Consider the following 21,370-nt stretch of genomic DNA (forward strand, 5'->3'; position numbering starts at 1 on the left):
CCTAGTTCCCTGAAAAACAAGGAGACCTTAGATGCTTAAGTAGAAAAAACAGAGGTTAGAGAAGCAAAAATAGTGCTGAGTTAAAAGTACTTGGAGGCTAGGAGCTTTGAACCTACATTTAACTAGCCATTCCAACCTCGTGAGGCAGGCACAGCAGAAGTTCGGGCTTGCAGCTAACAGAGAATTCATTGTTTTCAAAAGGCAGTTAGAAAAATGCTGCTTTATATTTCCTCACACCACAGACCTTGTGCAGAAGTCCAGGGAGGAGATGCAGAGCGAGGGTGTACTATCCATCCATTCAGAAACCATTTTTCCGCTATAAACTACCCTCAAGCTCCCACTCCTGGCATGTAAACTGTGGCAAAGGATGTTATGGTGGCGCGCAATTTACAACTGGAAATTTCTGATTTATGTGGGATCGGGGGCATTTTTCTGCCCTCCCCCCCTTTTTTGCCCCTCTTACCTTGGGCAGAGCAAGGTGAAACTGCTCAAGGAGCAGAGCCAATGCTTTCCCTGAACTGAGCAGATAAACACGACATTTTCCTTGTTTGGGGAAAGCGATGTTATTCCACACCTGCTCAAAATGTTTATACTGTAATTACCGTTTAATGCATACTTCAGACCAGATAAATATACACTGTGTACACACACACACAAAATAATACCACTGTTATCTGGCTCTTGTATGTCTCTGAAGTTCACATCTTCTGAAACTTTATCCCAAATATAATTAAATTGCACACAGGATTTTAAAAATTGTTTTTTTAAAAAATAACAACTCTACATTACATATATTTTATTTTCAAAGTTTATTATTATGATGAGCCATGTACACACAAAATGCGAAGGAGCAGTTAAACCAACAGATATTTCATACGCAAGCTTAACAATCTTACTCTGGTGGTGCAGAGATAAGTCGTATTAGACAGTATTAGCTGCCATTATGGCTATCATGAACGCATAGGTAAATGCTATATAATAGAAGTAAAAACAACGGGAATAAAAAAAGAGAAAAGTCAAAAAGTAAAGCTAAACATATTACAACTGTTTCCAGTAACAATATTACATCTATTCCTAAAAAAGGGGTAAACTAAAATTCACCCAGAGAAATATATGAATTACATTTTGTGTTCTATTATTCCAGTATAAGTTTTCCAAGTTTTAATAAACTTACAAGTTGTCTTCTTTAACCCTTACCATATTAATTCCCTTAACCACATATGGCATATCCCAGATTCTTATTAGCTATTCAGATATTGTCAGTGGAGTAAACTTTAAAAAAATAAAAAAAATATATAGCATCTTTCATTCATAATAAGCTTGTGTACAAAAATGAACACACAGTCAAATTACAAAACAGCAGCTGCTAGATCAATGGTGGATTGTTCAATTAAAACCAAGTGCTATTGATGGCAAAAAGGGTCTTCAAAAATAAATGTTTTCAGAAAGCGTCAAAATTGCATAAATGCACGTGCTTGTTTCAATTCAAGGAGAGGTGGTTTCATAGAAAGGTGTCAGTACACCTGAGCCAGGTGTTAACAGGGAAACAGACTTGGGTATCATGAGTCTATCAGTGATACTATGAAGTTTTTGTACCACGTGTAATACACATATAGTTCAGATTCTGTCGTTTTTGAGATCAGGAGTCGTGTTGTGAACACTCATGCATTTTAATAATATTTACATTGGAAAATAAACATTTTCAACAAAGTGCATTCAATTAAAAGTTTGACTAAAACAATGTCACAGTGCCAAGCAATGGTGGAGCACTGATGCTTACAAAAAATCAGCACTGATGGGTGGCTGGAGGAGTGTCAACTAACTGAGGAGTTTGATAGCGACATGAACAGGGTCATCCCATTGTATTCCATGTGTGCACTGAGGGATAGCATCAAGAGAATTTGGCAATCCGTTCAAAGAAACCAGTAAAAACCCATATATATTGACTCTGACAAAAGTTACTGAGATAATAATTTCTGCAGAGGATTGCTAAAAATCTGCAGAACTCCTTTGCGGAGGAATGACTTGTTAAAACAAGAGCTGCACATTATTTGAACCACGAGGATTAATAAAAACCTTTCAATATGCCAGCTAAAATGAATAGTACCCAGGAACCTAAAGACAGATGTCCAAGATTTTTACAGAGAGTCTGAACTATAAAGTTTTTTTTTCTCTTTCAAAACATGAGAACCACCCCTTTCGTCATGCGTTTTACAAGAAGAGCTATTTGCATATGGAGAGCAGGTCTGGTTTGGAAGTGCACCTTTTCCATGTTTTGCTACTGGTTGCTTAGATGGCAGCCTGATGCTCAGATGGTATCAGGAGGTGGTTGTGTCAAGGAGTGGCTCTGCTTACCTTGGGCCGGGGCACCAACTGCATTCGTTCCATCAGAAGGCTGACAGTGATATAAGTTTAAGTTATATTAAGACTGGGGTGTTGCAACATGCCCTTGGCGGAGTTTCCTTTAAGAAGGCTCCAGAAATTGCAGCTAGGGCAGATTGCGGAATGATAAATGTAATTGGTCATTTGGAAAATGCAACCTTTTTGTTGTTGTTTCCATCGCCCTGACTATTGTTTGCAGGCTCAATTCAGAGTGCTGGCTAGTAGATTTAAATCCCTAAGTAAGGGGGGGAACCTTTCCAGCGCAAGGGGTGCTTTCAGTGGTAGGGGGGACCTAGGCAAAAGTGGGTGGACCAGCAGATGTAATTCTTTACATCTGTAGGTTACATTCCAGCCATGCAGGTTTTTACGGAGACACACACACAGAAAAGCAAAATGCATTAGTGGAGTTCACTGAGTCATACTAGCTAAGCAGAATACTCAAGGAGGGTGTGGAGCAGGAATAGTGTGGTGGGTGGCCTGGGAAGAGTCTCAGGGGCCAGACAGACAGGGCTGAAATTTCCTACCACTGCCCTAAGTTGCTCGGAATCAGAATGCTCAAAGGACTCTCTTCCTGTACGATCCTGCACAGTCTCAGATATATACTGGAGAGATGCCTTTGCACATGTGGTGCAGGCATGGGAGGGGGACCTCTATCCAGTTTTGCACAGACTGTTAAATTTCCTGCACCATGAGAACCATCTGGCTGCCACCTTACTGTCTTTTTCCTGCCTTCTTCTGACATCTTTTCGGACAGGTATTTTTTATTGGGTTAGCCGCTGACTATATCTGGTGGGTTTTTTGAATGACATCTGTTGTCATGTCTGCCACCTGTCTTTTTGAATTGCTTCTTTTGAGTATGTGATCTTGTTTAGTTTTTTTTGTTTCTTTCAATTTGCTTTTTAATTTTTCGGTAAGTGGCCTGGAACGCAAGAAAGTTGCAAGAAAGTTGATATGTAAATTCTCTCATCAATATAAACTATAAATAAGCAGTATGCAATCCTATGAACTTTTGTTTAAGAAAAGAAGTGTCTTGTGGGATTTCAGACTCTGCGGGTCCCCAGATGTTGTTGAACTACAACTCCCATCACCCCTAGCTAGCAAGGCCAGGGCTCAGGGATGATGGAAGTTGTAGTCCAACAACATCTGGGGACCCGCAGGTTGAGAATGGCTGGATTAGATCGAGGTCGACCTAGACTAGCGTCGTCTGAAAGAATCCCAGCAACTGTATAGGTCCAGCAGTAAAACATGGGCAAATCTCTGCCCGCATCCATATATAGTATGGGCCAGAAAGACATAAAAAGATATAGCACGCAGAATAGAAATGGTAAGAGTAGTGATTCTGAGGATTTCCCACAAATTAGAACACAACGCTATTTATTTCCAAGTCAAACAACCATTTCCACGAGCAGTTTCTACTGAAGTCAAACAGAACTTAGAACTTAGAACAGCGTATCACGCCCACCTTCACTGTACAAATAAATATATCTGTAAGAATAAAAGCATGCATAGCCCTCTATTGAGTTGTTCATCTTAACCCCAGGCATTCTTTTCTCTCTTCTGTGGTTTCATCCAACGGCCAAATGGCACTTGACTAAGTAGCACTATAAACTTTAAATACAGAAAGTACTTGTCTGCACTAAAAGCTAAATTAAACAATCATTTAATTACTACATCCATTTAAATTGTAGTGAGCGATGCTGCAATCCAAAAGGTAAACCAACCCCCACCACACCCCAAATTAGCTTAAAACATTCCAGCTGGGAGCTATTTGTGACTTCCCTGCCTCATGTTAGGCTTTCTGACATTTTTATTGCCTGTTGTTCCAGTGATAATGTGCAAGCACAGAGATGTATTAAATTAGGAGGGGGGAAATGAGAGCACATATAAATCGAAGGACAACAAAACAGAAGCATATGTTGGGAGAAAATACATACATAGGGCGTTGCTACCATTAAGTTTGCCATCAACAGGAATTGGGGAATGGTCAGGATAAATCAGATGAATATCCCATTCACTTGAGTATCATGTGAATGGGACTAACTATGGTTTGGCGCTTTTGGTATGAGGACTCAAGGAGCCTTGAACTCATACTTACACCTCATACCACCCTTCCCTGCTTTGCAAACCAGGATCTAATTCTGGTTTGGCATTTTGTATGATCCAGGAAGAGAGAGAAAGAATCACGATATATGGAATGAATGTATGAGGCTGAGGCACTCTGATCCACCAAACCATGGTTTTATATTACATCTTAACCACTCCAGTGTGTATATTTTTGGCACCAAATATTTGAAAACCCCCAAATACTGCTTTCAGTTGCTGCAACCACCTGCTTTCACATCTTTAGAGTGCTTCATCCCTTCTTTCGTATCTCTTTTCCTATTGTAGGTCACTGCAGCTGACCTGTTAATACCAAGTAAAAGGACACAGTGGATTGAATCTAATTTACTCTAGAATGATTCACTGATATCAAGGAACATGACTACCCAAGTGAACTAATTTGAATAGGTCTGTAACTTCACTGGATATGATCCAGAGATGGTACACTAACTTTAAAGAAATCAATACTATCCTATGTATAAAGAATAAATGTATAAAGAGTAAATATAAACGTAAGTTTATTTTTGAAATGGTTCCATGAACTTTAACCAGAACTTCCTCATTGGTTCTAGCAGGTTTTCTCCCCTTACAGGTTGCTTTGCCAGGATTTTATTATTGTCACAAATTTCTGACAATACTAGGGTCAAAAGGAGCACATTTCTGTTAGCTTTATGTGACAATATCCAAAACGGTCTCTATATATCACCGAAGCAGCTAACAAACTGGCTATTCACATTATTTATTAAGAGCCACACATGTGACAAATTATTTAACTCAATGACTCCTAATAAGTCAAAGAGCAAGCAATTAGCTAACGCAGTATGAGGGCTGTTTGTGACAATTTATAGATGCTCTCAAGCTGTCACAGCACTTCAAAGCACCGTTGGGGGAAACCTTTTAATGAGTCACTTGAGATGACAAGTATTACACAGCACACATGGTAGAGATGCATTTGGCAGCCTATTCAGTTACACAACTTTCCCCCCTCTTCAACAGCTGTTTACATGTTTGCAACACAAGCTGCTGGTGATGATGAAGCATAGCATCCCAAAAAGGGGGACGCGAAGTTCTCTTGTGCATCACACGTTAGCATCTTTGACTGGAACCGTCTACGTCTAAAAGAATTAAAACCAAATTGTTGTTGTTGTTTAGTCATTTAGTCGTGTCTGACTCTTCGTGACCCCATGGACCAGAGCACGCCAGGCACTCCTGTCTTCCACTGCCTCCCTCAGTTTGGTCAAACTCATGTTAGTAGCTTCGAGAACACTCTCCAACCATCTCGTCCTCTGTTGTCCCCTTCTCCTTGTGCCCTCCAACTTTCCCAACATCATGGTCTTTTCCAGGGAGTCTTCTCTTCTCATGAGGTGGCCAAAGTACTGGAGTCTCAGCTCCAGGATCTGTCCTTCCAGTGAGCACTCAGGGCTGATTTCCTTAAGAATGGAGAGGTTTGATCTTCTTGCAGTCCATGGGACTCTCAAGAGTCTCCTCCAGCACCATAATTCAAAAGCATCAATTCTTCAGCGATCAGCCTTCTTTATGGTCCAGCTCTCACTTCCATATATCACTACTGGGAAAACCATAGCTTTAACTATACGGACCTTTTGAATAACTCAGAGAAGCTATGAGCTATGCCGTGCAGGGCCACCCAAGATGGACAGGTCATAGTGGACAGTTTTGACCAAACATGATCCACCTGGAGCAGGAACCGGCAAGCCACTCCAGTATCACTGCCAAGAAAACTCCATGGACAAAGACAACAGGCATATAAAACCAAATACATGCATTCAAACAGTGGTGGAAATAGGAAAAACCTGAAATTCTATGACCTGTTGCCCTTGGCTAAGAATTGGACCCATTATTGAGACGGTAGGTTCAGCTGACTTTTTATCCCATTATCAAGGGATTCCTCTTCAGCCAACTTTGGTGTAACAGTCTCATGGTTGCTTCTCATGCCCTAGCTCCAACCAGCATCCTGGTGAGTAGAGAAGGGAGTGGTGGGTGGGAGATCAGATTTGCACGTTTGCACAAAGCCACAATTGTTGGGCAGTTTTACAGTATTTCATATTATAGCTGTAAATGAAAAGCAGCTGTGGGAGGGTGAAATTGGGTGTGTAGAACAAGTGTAAAGGGAGAGGCTGCTGAACAACCCCTCCCTTACTATTGTTTTTCTCAACTTGTCCCCCCAGCTCCTTTCCCATCTATGGGATGGGTGATTTTATGGATAGACAGGAGCCCCTCACGAGCCCATGGCACACCTTCCTAAAAAACACAGCCCCATTTCAACCAAGTAAGATCAATTCTGGCTGCCAGCTACGCTCCTGTATCTTGAATAGAAACCCTGCCCTGTCTTCTTACTTGATATTCTTTATGTGTAGGTGGTTCACTGTTTCTAAACCAAATCCCTTGCTGTAACAGCATGCTAGAGTTGCTTCCAAACATCTTGAAAACAAGGACAGTGAAGCAATGGAAGCCCCAGCATCTTCCAAGAAAAAGGGTAAATAAAAGGTGTAGAAATTAAGAGCCACTTGCTGACAAGTAGTACCAGCCTGGTGATATTAAGCAGATGCAGGGAAATGTTGAAACAAGAGAGTGATGAGGAAGTACTTGTAAAGATAGAGATAATTATTGCTTGGATACGTCAATATGGAGAGAAAGAGAGGGAGAGGGAGAAGACTGTAGGTGGAACCTGTATCAGAAAACTTACTCAAAAAGCCATAAAAATATTTAGTATTAAACCTCTGGCCTCAGGAGAGCACAAATATGAATAGCTTGGGACATTCAATCAATGGAAAGAACCAAAAAACTATAACACATTCTCCTTTTGATTCTTTACCTATGACTGCATTTTGCCAGTTATCCGTTCAAGCTATCTACCCAGTGTCCCCCTCAACAGCTGAAGAAATGCAGCAAAAAGGTATTTTTTATACTCCACACAAAGTTATTAAAATGTGACAAATAAATGGCTAGATGCTCACAATCCACAAATATTCACCTTGTGTTGGTGAATGCAGGAAGCCTGAGGGGGAAGCATCTACCTTGAAAAGATTTACCTCCTGCAACTGACCCTATTTGAACAGGACCATTTCAAGTTATGGTGGTGGGTGCTTCGTTGTATTAAAATAAACCTCTCAAGTCAAGTCAAGTACTTTATTACGGTCATAGACCAGCATAAGCAAAACATATACATAAATAGCATAACAGTATGAATCCAGGCGAATAATTATTAAATAAATAGGAGCTAGAACCAAACGTAGATTTAAACAAATACATAGAATACTTAATTAAGGATAGATAATGGGTGAATAAAAATTTATAAGAAAAATTAAAAGCTCAGTTAACACAGCTATATGGGGTGGGCTTCAGAAGTGCGGATCTAATAATATGGGCCTTCAGTTTAGGATTGAATTGTAGCATAGATCATTCTTCGAAAATAAACCTCTGTGATTAGAAAAATATATTTTTGTAGCACAGCCCTCTCTCTCTCCGATGTCCTAGTTTTTTATGTGTGTAAAGTATTAGTTTGTAACCGTGCAGTCTCGACTTATAGAAAATGATTATTCTGAATATGAAGACTGGTTCTAATCCTTTTTGACACTACATTAATTGCTATGTTTGTGTCATATAGCACATGTGTGTCTCCAATTCTGTAATAAACTTTGAAGAAGAATAGTCTTACTTGAGACTTTTAACTTTTAAGACAGAGATTACCTGATTTATCATGTCACTATTGAGCCATGTGACCACGAGTAAATCTACCCTGTAAAATATTTTATCATTTCTATCGTATATCGGTGAGTTAATTGTGTTGTAATTCTAGCTGTTGAAGAAATGTATAGCCTGAAGGGAAATTATCTATGGAAAAGCCAGGCTGGGGGAAGATAGTTAAGGTTTTAGCTCCCATTAGAAGCAGCTCACCATGAAAGAAAGAACAGCTGTTTTGGGTCAAGCCAATTGTCTGTACAGTACAATATACTGTCTTCAACAATGACCACCAGATTCAGAAGCCTCATAAGAATTCAACTGCAGTAGCTATTGCCAAACATTAGGAGGAATGTTCCCAGCACCCTTCCGAAGAACAAAATGTAAGTTGATCATTATTCAGTTTGCTTACCTTGAGTTGTTGTTTTTTTTACATTATATACTGTTCTCTGAAAAATATTTTTTTCAAAAGGTGCTGGTCTCAAAGAACTTTTTCTGTGCACATGGGGGCCTTCTTTTATATAGCTCATGTAGGTTTTGTTTTAAGTAAGTAAAATTGCTCTGGGCATGCAGGGAGAGAGAACTGTTATTTATCATGGGTATACTGCTGATAGGTTCCCACGCAAACCAAAAATATACATGTGTATTGTAGCCGATTGTGTAACTGACAGCTAGTTTCACCTGCTTCAGGGACCACAAGCTGACAAAACACCCTAAAATTGAACACGAATAATACAAACAATGGTAGTTCTTTAAAAAAGAAGCAACAGTTTGGACACAGTCTTGAGAAGGAGTCACTTCTCACCTATGGAAACATATATGTCGGAGAAGATTCCTGTGCTAATTTTAATATAGCAGCTGCCCATTTAATGCAAATCCAGGCATGGGAATTGTTTTCCTCTGCAATCATGATATGTTTATCAGAAAATTGAAACAACAATTTCGCCAAGGTTAAAAATAAGCTTGCTTTTGAAAAAAAAAAAAAAGTTAAACAAGGGGGGGAAACAACCCTAAATGAGCCATCAACCATTGTCTGAGATTTGGGATGTGTTTTTTGGAAGGGCAGAAAAAATAGAGATTGGTTTTGGAGGCTGTTCCTCTTAAAGGTAAAGGGACCCCTGACCATTAGCTCGTCATGGCCAACTCTGGGGTTGCGGCACTCATCTCGCTTTATTGGCCGAGGGAGCCGGCGTACAGCTTCCGGTTCATGTGGCCAGCACGACTAAGCCGCTTCTGGTGAACCAGAGGAGCGCACGGAAACGCCGTTTACCTTCCTGCCGGAGCGGTACCTATTTAGCTACTTGCACTTGACGTGCTTTCGAACTGCTAGGTGGGCAGGAACAGGGACCAAACAACGAGAGCTCACACCGTCGCGGGGATTCGAACCGCCAATCTTCTGATGAGCAAGCCCTAGGCTCTTTGGTTTAACCCACAGTGCCACCCGCGTCCTCTCATTTTCTTACTCATATTGAAATACTGCCCCTCAATGAGGCCAAATCTAGATTCACAAAATGTTTAGGGATATGCGTACCCCTGTGTACCCCCAGAAAAAAAGCACTGCTCATAGGATAAAGGAGGAATGGGAAGATCAGGATCCTATCTAGACACAGGCCCAGATGGGGCTTCCTAATAAATTTAATGCACAATTTTTGATTCCCAGAATGTATTTTTATCCGTAACTCATGACAACAGTCTAAAATATTGCCGAAGAACAGGCTTGCATGCAAAGTCTTACTTAATACAAAAACTGCACAATGCCAGATAAATGAACAAGATATAATTTAGCTGGAACACTGAAGGTTTGAAATTGCCTGTTCTTAACAAAATGGGTTACAGAAACAATATGGTGGATTTTGAAAAACCACATGCAAAAAGGCTCCGTACTGCTTTTTACAGTTGTGTGGCAGGAACAATATCGCAGCCTACTGACATAAATCCTGCCAGGTCAAACTGAAATCTAAGGATTCAGATTTCGTTGTATAATGAACAGCATCTGCTTTCATCTCCGACACAGCAAGGATGAGGCAAGAGACGTCATTCAAGATGTAACAAATGAATCAGCAACCAGCATGGCACAGGGAGCCTTCTAGTGGGAAAGATGGCGGGAAAGCATAAGTAAAATGTTTTAAACAAGAACATCTGCATGCGTAAGTGAATCTAATGTGGGAGTTGTTGTTGTTTTATTTAAAGAAATCCAGAATGAACTCTCTCTGTGTGTGGATAGATAGACAGATATAAAGAATGACCTGGGTTTGGACATATAATAACTTAATATTCTACATCACGGGCAGGAAACAATCACCTCAGTCCCCAGGTCTTACTTTTACAGCCTGTTGCTAGAAGCCTTCATTTCAACTACGAACAAAAGTGCTTGTGGAAATGCAAATATGACCATTGGCTTTAAGCAATGAGCTATTGACTGATTACATCACATTCTGCAAAACCTGAATAAAGTAGGTTGGGTTTTTTTTTTAGGATTGCTTTTGAGAGTTTATTTAAGCTGTAGGAAACAAAATCTATCACTTATTGACAGAACAATGGACATTTTCAAACAAATCTGGAAAGTTGATTTGGAAATAAAAGTTTAAAGTCGAGTGTTCTGGTTCCTGACTCAAGCCATGTCCTTTTCCCCAATGTATGTACCGTATTTTTCCATGTATAAGACTACAGTTTTTTAACTAAAAAAATAGGTTTAAAATTGGGGCTCGTCTTATACATGGGTAGTGCTGAGGAGTGTTTTCTTAATTTGGAGTCCCCAAAAATATACATGGGGGCATCTTATACACGGAAAAATACTGTATATACACACACACACACACATAATTCAAAGCTGTAGCTATGGGAGCAACAAGGATCTGTTAACTATCCGTTGCCTACCTGCTAATATTCATGCTAATAAGCCTACACATCACTTGATAGATCTATGACCAATAGGCATAAATCTGAAGTGCCCTTTGAGAAACAACACACTGTAGACTCAAGTGATGTTACCCGTTTGTTTTGTATTGTTTTCAATGCATCATCATTCATATTCCAGCTCAACAAAAAATATGCATAAATATTTGGGTAGAGCAGACAGGAACTCAAATGATTCTGAAAGGAAACATTTAACAGCAAAAAATCCGGAACATAATATGAAGGCGGATAAATAATAACTGACTCATATAGTATTAAGGTGGCAAGGATTCCTAATGAACGTTTAAGGAAACTATGTTATTTAATGAAATATATCTAATTTTAACTATTATATAAAACAGCAAATTCTAACAAACAATGGTAAGGAACAGAAAAGTGCAAGACCAGATGCTCTGCAAAAGAAAAGTGTATCTGGAGATTCTAGGATCTCACTGAACAGTCTCCTGCCGCTTTACTCACCTCAGTTTAATTAATCACAGACCATTTTAATCAATAACATAATGGCACTGAAACCCTGTCCAGTATTTATTTTTAGTACTAATATCAATGTGAACAAGAATGCAATGCAGTTCTCATGCAAAAGGTCACACTGTCTGGTTACTGTACTCAGAGATTAGACTTAAATGCCACAGCAGACGATGTAAACTTAATTGTGGCAGCCTAAAAAGATGTATTTTTAATGGAGGGCTATCTGTATTACATCCCACTTTCCGCAACAAGTTCTTACAAGAAAACTACAACACATGATCACATGACCACATTCCTAACAATTACGCTTGTCTTTGCTACTTGGGTCTACCTAATTGTATTGTTGTAAGCCATCTTGTTTTAAAATATACAGGAAATACATTTTAAAAACAATAACTACCTGACCTACAAATAGAATTATTTGTATAACCTCTTAGATGATTAAAAAAAAATATGCTTCAGGTTGAGCGTTTTCAGGTTACGCTCTGCGGCGACCCGGAAGTAAAACGGAACACGTTACTTCCGGGTTTTGTCGCTCGCACATGTGTAGACGCTCAGAATGATGTCACGTGCATGTGCGGAAGCGGGCTGCATTCGCTTTAGGATGCGAACGGGACTCTGGAACGGATCCCATTCGCATCCAGAGTTACCACTGTGTGTGTGTGTGTGTGTATAGAGAGAGAGAGATAAACATTTTCACTCCATAAGACATACCTGACCATAAGACACACCTAGTTTTTAGAGAAGGAAAGCAAGAAAAAAAAAATTCTGAACAAAACAGTGGATGTATGATTTTTGTGGTTCATGCTGTGGCCACAGACATGTGATTTGACATTAAGTTTGGGGTAGCCCAATGCAAAAATCCTGAGAATCCATGTGGATCCGTGCTTTGTAACCACGTTTTTGCGCCATTGCGGCCCCAAGAAACAGTGGATGTGTGATTTTTTTGGTGCAGGCTGTAGCCATGGACATGCTATGTGATCTGATGGTGAATTTGGGGTGACCCAATGCAAAATTCCTGAGGATCCATCTGCTTTTACCTCCCCCTCCCAGGCAGCCTCCTTTATCGCTAGCGTCCCTTATCTCCCTCCTGATCGCTTGCTGCTCAGCTGCTTTGTTTCAACACCCCCTTCCCTCTTGTTTGCCTTAGCGTCTTTGCCTTAGCTGGAGCAGTTTTTTGCTCCTCCTTTTCTTCTAATTCCTCTCCTCATTGCTTGCAAGTTCGCTGTCTTTATCTCCCCCCCTCCCCCGGCAGCCTTCTTTACTCGCAGCCTTATCTCCCTCCTGATCGCTTGCTGACCAGCTACTCAGCGGATTCATTTCAATACCCCCTTCCCTCTTTCTAAAAAAAAAAAAAAAGAGTATGATCTGCTTTTCGCCCCTGGGCAATTCAGTTCCAGGGACCATGCATTTGCTCCATAAGACGCACAAACATTTCCCCTTACTTTTTAGGCGGAAAAAAGTGCGTCTTATGGAGCGAAAAATACAGTACATATTAAAGGTATATTAAAATATAAATAAGTACAATAAAAGACATCATAGCACCAGCCCTTTGGTAGCAAACAGTCAGCTCAAAAAAGCCTGTTAGAAAAAGAATGTCTTCACCTGCCAGCATAAGGAAAACAAGGAGGGAACCCATCTAGCTTCTCTTGGGAGGAAGTCTGGGAGCAGCCACCAAGAAGGCCCTCTGCTGCGTCCCCAACAAGCCTGACTCTGAGAGAAGTGGGATCAAAAGAAGGGCCTCCCTTGAAGACCTCAGAGTCTGGGCAGGTTCGTATGAGATTCAAAGAAGTGACTTCCAATTGTACATGCTTTAAAGCAGTGGTGTGGAAGCTTCAGACTGTCACTCTAATTAGGCCTGGTAGGTCTAATTTGGCTCGCCTAGCCAGTTCAGCCAAACTGCCCTATAACTGACACCATATATTTAAGGTTCTGAACAGGTACATTCTCCTAAAAATCAATGGTACTTCCTTGCACATAATCTGTGGTCAGACGCGTGGTCTTAATTTTATACCTCTACTATACTACAGTGGTACCTCGGGTTACATTCGCTTCAGGTTACATACGCTTCAGGTTACACACTCCGCTAACCCAGAAATAGTGCTTCAGGTTAAGAACTTTGCTTCAGGATAAGAACAGAAATCGTGCTCCGGCGGCGCGGCAGCAGCAGGAGGCCCCATTAGCTAAAGTGGTGCTTCAGGTTAAGGACAGTTTCAGGTTAAGTGCGAACCTCCGAAACGAATTAAGTACTTACCCCGAGGTACCACTGTATGCCATATGCATCACATGCCTGCAATTTGTACCCTCCGGTCCCCCAACACAGAGTAACTGGAATAAGAGGGACTGGCTGAGTGTTTTCAAAGCCTTTCAGAAGACAGGTGGCATGTGTAGCTTTAGAGCAGAGAGGACAAGAACAGGTCTCTTAAGATATGATCACAGAGCTGCTGAGATGGAACGGAGGTAGTGGGATTCTCCATATGTTAACTTTCACCACGGAAAGCAATAGTGCCCTAAAACCTGAAAATGTGGGGGAATGTGAGCTGTACACAGGTTGAGGCACTTGTGACCCTCTAGGTCAGGGGTAAGCAACCTAAGGCCCAGGGGCCGGATGCGGCCCAATTGCCTTCTCAATCTGGCCTGCGGACGATCCGGGAATCAGCGTGTTATTACATGAGTAGAATGTGTCCTTTTATTTAAAATGCATCTCTTTGTGGGGATATTTGTGGGGCCTGCCTGGTGTTTTTACATGAGTAGAATGTGTGCTTTTATTTAAAATGCATCTCTGGGTTATTTGTGGGGCATAGGAATTTGTTCATTTTTATTTTCAAAACAATCACCACATGGTCTGAGGGACGGTGGAGCGGCCCATGGCTGAAAAAGCTTGCTGACCCCTGCTCTAGGTATTGTTTGTCAGCTCCGACCCCATCCTAACAGGTTTATTATTACTTATCAGGAAATGGGGTTGCATTTATCTAGCTGACTCCAGTGCAGCTCTCTACACTGTCACTCAATTAAAACTATGCTTCTCCTCAAGAGCAGATTCCCAAACAGTATAAAATATAGCCTTGGCTGAAATTGCTAGATCCTAAATGGAGCCCCCACCCCTCAAACGTACAGATGTCTGAGACACAGGAGTATTATTATTTGTTACCTGCGGCCGTGTGTATATATATATATATGGACATTTGAGGCCTAGACCTATTTGATTAGACATGCATATTTACCATCCAGGTGCATTTTGCCTTTTTGCTGTTGCTCCCAGACAAAACCAGGCTTTTTGGGGCCTCTGATCTTCCTTGCCAGTTCTCCTCCAGCTGCCTATACGGAGTTTCACACAACATTCCTTGTTTATATCAACAGTGCACTTAAGCTCAGGGCAAGATGACTAGTCCCTCAGAGGGTGGCAAAAGTACAAAGCTAAGTACTGATCTGCAATTTCTGGTAATTGTGCTGTTGGCTATCCAGAGTTATGGATAGGGAAGAATAGAAAACAACCCTCTCCAACAATGGGTAAAATAAAGAATCCTTGCACCGCTCCCCCATGGCAAAAAAATTTAAAACTTGGGGCATTTTGGCAAATTGGACCCCGTTTCCAAAACCAGGCAGCAAAAAGGCTCTACCATGCTGAAATCATTTCCAGTGCTCAATTGAGAAACTTGAGGCAGCTGGGAAATCTTACAGCTAGATGAACAGCAGCTTGCAATAAAAGACAGTGTAAATAAGGTATATTGAAGCTAAATTGGATTCGTGTGAAGAACCGTTTATTTTGAAGGGGGTGTAAGTGGAGGAATTAACGAAGAGAAATTAACTTAACTCAGTTAAGTTTAAAAAAAAAATACAGAAAAATGCCTGACCTGCTATGAACCTTTTAACAAAGAAGAAATCTTTAGGCTACCGGAACATGTTAAGCTCAGTGCCATGCCCTGCCCTGCCCAAAAGGTGAAAACTAGGAAGGGTGGCTTCTGGTAAGAAATTTAATGCCAGTCTGAAGAACTTTTGTTTCTCTGAAATGAACTCAGCCCATCTCAAGTAGTAGCACAAAGAAATATGTGTTAACCCAATAACAGAGAACATGCTGGTGAATATATTTAATCAGCAGATTCTTAAAGAAAAAAATAAGCATTCCTATTATCATTTCTTCCAAGATTTTGTTTATTGAAATAAAAACACCTACATTTATCACAGTTTGAAAAACAGCAAAGCATGATTTGCCATAATAGGTTAATTTTGAAAGTAACATTTTAACACATATTCCGTTTCCGTATCTCTGAAACTCCTGCGCCCTAAGGGAAAGTTCAATTTAACTTATGCTGGACACTTGGGCCAGGTCTTAAAACCACACTGTCATGATAGAAAACACAGTGTTCCTTCCTCGCTGACAGAGCTCCAATCCTCTCATCCTCCTGGCTGAAATAATTGCCCTGAGGAAAACCACTTTCCATGTCAATTTCCTAAAAAGGGGTCAAGTGTATATGCTCAGAGGGATGGGCCATGATGGCCCTAAGGAAATCTATGGATTACTAGAGGAGACAACAGAGAGGCTCTCCAGGGAAAGGAAGTAGAAGCCATGGGAGTGGCCTGGCATGAAATCTCACTCAAGGCACTAACTCTATTAACAGAACCATGGAGCCTTGAAAATGGTCCAGATGCACAAGCGAAAACGCTAGCAGCAGTATAATAAGGAAGAATAAGGGGAGAAAGTGATCCAAATGGATATACAAGAATATGCAGGAATGGTGGGAAAATTAAAGGAACCAGGGAAGGGGAAGAAGGGAAGTGGCTGAATGTTTTTATTAAAAGAAAGATATTAACAGTGGGAATGTATATTTGAACGTGAATGCAATTTTGGAAACGGTAATAATAAAATTTATAAATAAAAATTTAAAAAGAAGTTGGTCCAGATCCACCAGGAAAGCCAGAGACAAGGCTAGTTTTTTTCTGGATGTAAGACAGGAGACCATAGAGTAATAGAATCATGGAGTTGTAGAGTTGGAGGGGACCCTGCGGATCATCTTAGTCCAACCTTGTCCCACACGGGGATCAAACCTGCAACCTTGGCATAATCAGCACTATGCTCTAACCAACCGTGCTATCCAGGCTGACATGGATGACCCATTCTTCCGACTGACAGCCCGTTTACTCAATCAAACAGCACCACAGTTGCATGCAATTCTGATAAAATATGAATCAGGTTTCTGCAATAAGACTAGGCTGAAACGACTTCCTCCCACAGCAGTTTGTGGGAGTCAATGATTATGGAAGAAAGTAAGGTAAAAGGTAAAGGTAAAGTACCCCTGGATGGTTAAGTCCAGCCAAAGGCAACTATAGGGTTGTGGCGCTCATCTCACTTTCAGGCCGAGGGTGCCGGTGTTTGTCCACAGATAGCTTTCCGGGTCATGTGGCCAGCATGACTAAATCACTACTAGCACATGGAGGACCGGGGCGATCGCACAGAAACGCCATTTACCTTCCCGCTGCAGCGGTACCTATTTATCTACTTGCACTGTCATGCTTTCGAACTGCTAGGTTGGCAGGAGCTGGGACAGAGCACCGGGAGCTCACCCCGTTGTGGGGATTTGAACCACCGACCTTCTGATCAGCATGCCCAAGAAGCTCAGTGGTTTAGACCACAGCACCACCCACATCCCCTAAGACTAGTCTGAAACGACTTCCTCCCACAGCAGTTTCTGGGAGTCAATGATTATGGAAGAAAGTAAAGAGGCCATAATTGGATGAACTACTGAGGTGGAGACAAAACCTGCCTTCTGCCTCTTCCGAATATACTACTTTAAGTTTCCAGTTCTATGAAGAAAAATCACTGTGGGTGACAAGCATAAATAAGCAAATAGCCAATATCTACCTTTCTCCTTTCAAGAGGCAAATGTTCAGCCAGTAGGATAGGAATCTCGTCCACACATGGAGACAGAGTCCACATGGCCTTCATCTGATCACAGTTTAGAGAAATAATGCTCTTTCCCATATTTTAGTCCTCATCAAAACTGCCTAGATCATTTGTCTTTTGTTTTGTCCGTCTGAAATCTTAATAAAATGCTTCTAGATTAGAAACTTGAGCATTTCTGCCTGGTGCCCAAGGGGATCATAGCTAGTTGTCTTGATCAGGAAGGATGGTGTCTGGGAAGGGAGGACCTCCAACAGAGGAGAGAGGACAAATAGAAAAGGGGAGTGGGGAAGAGGAAGTACTTTAAAAAGAACCAGAGATGCTGCAGACCACCCAGGAGAAAAGGAAAATATTACGAATAAAAAAAGTCTTTTGAGTATGTACAGTGGCTAGTTGTCCAGTTTTAACTTTTCAAATGTTTCACATCTTTTTCCTTCCCATGCACATGTAGAGCTTAATTCACTTTCAGAACAAAGTGTCTGAAAAAGCTTTTTCAGTTAGAGCTGGTTTACATATTTAATACATATCAGCAAGGAGCTTCCCTAAACTTACAAACTAAACTATGTAACAATTAACTGAAAATCGTTATGAGATTTCTAGAGTTACATGGTGCTTAAACCGAATTCTGTTAGGGGCAAACTGAAAATGGTATGTCAGTAAAAAGCAAATGACGGTGCCATAACAACATAACAAAATATTTTTTCTATATTGGAGTTAATAATTCTTGCCAAGTTACAGAACACAGAATTATCCAGCGTCTGATGCTGTACCATCCATAAAATATAAGATTTTCTTCCATAAGTGCAAAACGCCATGAAATATACTTGGTTGCGACTGGATTTCATGCTCTTTATTCAGCTCATAGTGGTGAGGAGGAATGGAAGTGCCCCCAGATTGTCTGCTTTATATACATTATTTACACAATGGGCCCCACATGATTGGCTAATTCCAGGATTCTCCTGTAGGCCAATTAGGTTGCGGATTCACTTCCACCTGGAGCTGGATTGGGTGGCTCCTCTGGACCAATCAGACTGCTGCATTCTGGGTCCTATTGTTTTAGGACCAATCAGACTGCTGCATTCTGAATCCTATTGCTCTAGGACCAATCAGACTGCTGCATTTTGGATCCTATTCAACTCAGTACATAACATGCCAGATATCTGAAAGTGGAAAATGTTAGTTGTAATGATACACAAGTTCGAGACACTATAACAAAATGTTGCTGTGTGGACTTCCGATTAGGGTTCCAACCACTCCATTCTATTCCATTCACCCTCCCCTATCAGCCAGTCAGCCCACTGAGCATGTTCAGTCCTTGTTGTGGTGTTTGGGGTTGTTTTTGTGTGTGTCGAAGAGGATAAGGGGTGAATATACTTGCTTCTAATCCCAATAAATGCTGGTGGTCTTATCTGCTATGTTGCATCCTGATTTGATCGATGGGCCAGAGTCAATGCCTCCAAAGAGCCATTCTGCTACCCCTGCACAAATGTTTAAGACCATCTCCATCTAAAGTGTACTGTTGCAAGGAGGGACAGAAATAATAAGGCATCTATGATAATCTGTCCTTAAAACAAACCATTTAGAAAGGCTAGCCATACATCAACCCTGAATGTCAGATGAAAACTCTCAATTCACCCATATGCTTGATCATGTTAACAAACTTATCAGCACCTGGGAACATTTGGGATGCCATATTTCGCTATTACTCCACAGAGAATTTAGGGCAAGTGCTCCCTACCACGAAATTACTCCAAAACATTCTGTTTTGATTAACTTATTTTATTAAACACCTTTATAATATTTCCTGTAAATTTTAGAAGTCTAGAAACCTAGAACAGAACATTGTCTCAAAACAGATACTCAAGAGTCAGAACTGCAGTCTAACACGTTACATCAGATTATAAATAGGGCAAATTACATTTTAAAAATGACTTATAAATTACATTTAAATGCTGGTTTTATTAATGCGCTTAATAAACCCTCCAACTACAAATGTTGGTTATACAGTAGTCAAGCTGCTTGGTGTTACAGCAATATTTATTTAGAATTTAAAATCAACATTATTTGGGATGCTTGCACTGAAAAATTATATATATAAACAAATACGTTTCAACGGCCTATTGTATCAGTCTGAGAAATCTTCAACTGAATTATTGTAATCCCAATTATGTTTAGAAATTTAATGCAAAACAGGCACTAAGCACACATTACTAAGGCAAAGGGGTTTTTTTCCAACCATGAAAGTGCAGAAGTTTATTCCTTATGTCAGCTTTCTCCTTCCCTTGATTAATGTAACTCCTAACAATCATGTTTGCTTCTGCTGCCGTTTCTGTTTCTCTCTCTCATACACACACACACGTTTTTCCAGTAGAGCTGAAACATAGAGCTTGTCTTGTTTTCCACCCAGCTAGATACTGTAAAAATCTGAGAACATACTTGATTCTGTTTTCTCCCACCTTCCCTCCCTCCCAGTCTTGCCCTCCTCCCATATACTTGGGTGGGCAGATCCATGGGAAGCTTTGCTTTTTAGTATGGCTACCACAAAGCATTTTGCTACTCTCCTGGAGCACATCTGGGCTTTATATCAGCCCTTTAATTAATCCTCAGTGAAAGCCAAGCTATGACATTTTGACTGGGCAGGCTCCAGTTTTGGACAGGTCTTGATTTATTGCGACTGAGTCTCAACCAACTTTGATTTATTTCAGCTTTGGGGAGAAGGGCAAGTGCTGAACAGAAAAGGCACTGTTGGATGCAGATCACATGGTGCAAAGGGAGGACCTCCGAACTCCTGCGGCCCAAATGACAAACGGCTCAGACAATTGCAATAAAAGGGCAACGCGGCTTGCGAAGAGAAACTCAGAACACAAATTAGTAAAAGAATCCAAGATAACGATATTGAAACAATGCCTTCGGTAAAGTTCAAGCTGTTTGCCAGAAGTGCCAATGAAGGAAGTCCATGTCTTATCTCTGAGAAAACAATAAATCCCCAGCCACTCATTTGAGTTAATCGTAGCGATCATCTGTATTCAGCAAAATACGGAGAAGCGGAGCTGCTGCTATCCCCAATGAGTTACTTTCATTAGAGAGGATGTTGCATTGTCCGCCAATCCAGAGTAGATGGCTGTCCTTTTATATCAGGTCTTCCCACATCCCAATCAAATTACCTTTTGATGATTAAGCAAATAAGCAAAGTGACAATTGTTCTGTGTAAAAAGAATAGTGCAACAAAAGCTTAAACGGGGGCTTTTTTTAGGTTTTTGTCCTTTTTTAAAAAAACCCCACACACACAACTAAACTACTACTTTCAAGTATATGTTTAATTGTGACAGTCATCACTGACAATCTGAAACAATCTACTAACCAACAGTAAACCACATAAGAACATGCAAAGAGCCCTAACCCAGTCCAACACCCTGTTCTCAGAGTGGCCAACCAAATGACCATGGGAAAAAGACATGAGCATAACAGCGCTCTCCCACTCAACTTCTCTGGCGACTGGCCTTCAGAAGCCCATCACCTCCAACAGTGGAAGTAGAACACAGCCATTATGGCAGGTAGCCAAAGAGAGCCTCATCCCCCATGAATCTCTCCAATGCTCTTTCAAAGCCATCTAAGTTAGTGGCCTTTATTACATCATGTGCTACTGAATTCCAGAGTCTGTGTGCTGCCTGCAAAGGTATGTGCTTTTGTTTGTCCTGAATCTTACAACTTCCAGCTTCACTAGATGTATTATGATAAATACTTATTTCTATCTACTTTCTGCAAACTGTGTGTAATTGTATACACCTCTATCATTTCACACATTACTTGCCCCCTTTTTTAAACTAAAAAGCCCCCAAAGTTTTAACCTCCCTTTCCTCACAAGGGGACTGCTTCATCACTGTGGCTGTCCTTTTCTAAACCGTT

The 21,370-nt window shown here is 40.8% G+C and overlaps 1 protein-coding gene across 2 annotated transcripts in view; it reads right to left on the reverse strand.

Annotated features, from left to right (window-relative positions):
* The window catches only part of GMDS (GDP-mannose 4,6-dehydratase), a 285,259-nt gene that overhangs the window by 165,026 nt on the left and 98,863 nt on the right, over positions 1-21,370 (reverse strand). Inside the window, exons 8-9 of one of the 2 annotated variants that reach the window (XM_081918291.1) lie at positions 11,173-11,274; positions 10,168-10,267 (exon numbers count right to left, since the gene is read on the reverse strand). The exons of the other annotated variant lie outside the window; for it this stretch is intronic. Of the exons in view, the coding sequence (XP_081774417.1) occupies positions 10,220-10,267; positions 11,173-11,274 (150 nt within the window). The 3' untranslated portion in view covers positions 10,168-10,219. Of the gene's footprint in view, positions 1-10,167; positions 10,268-11,172; positions 11,275-21,370 lie in introns of those variants that run through there. 2 annotated transcript variants of the gene reach the window in all.

Source organism: Podarcis melisellensis (assembly GCF_964234715.1).
Source record: "Podarcis melisellensis genome assembly, chromosome: 7".
Taxonomy (NCBI): domain Eukaryota; kingdom Metazoa; phylum Chordata; class Lepidosauria; order Squamata; family Lacertidae; genus Podarcis; species Podarcis melisellensis.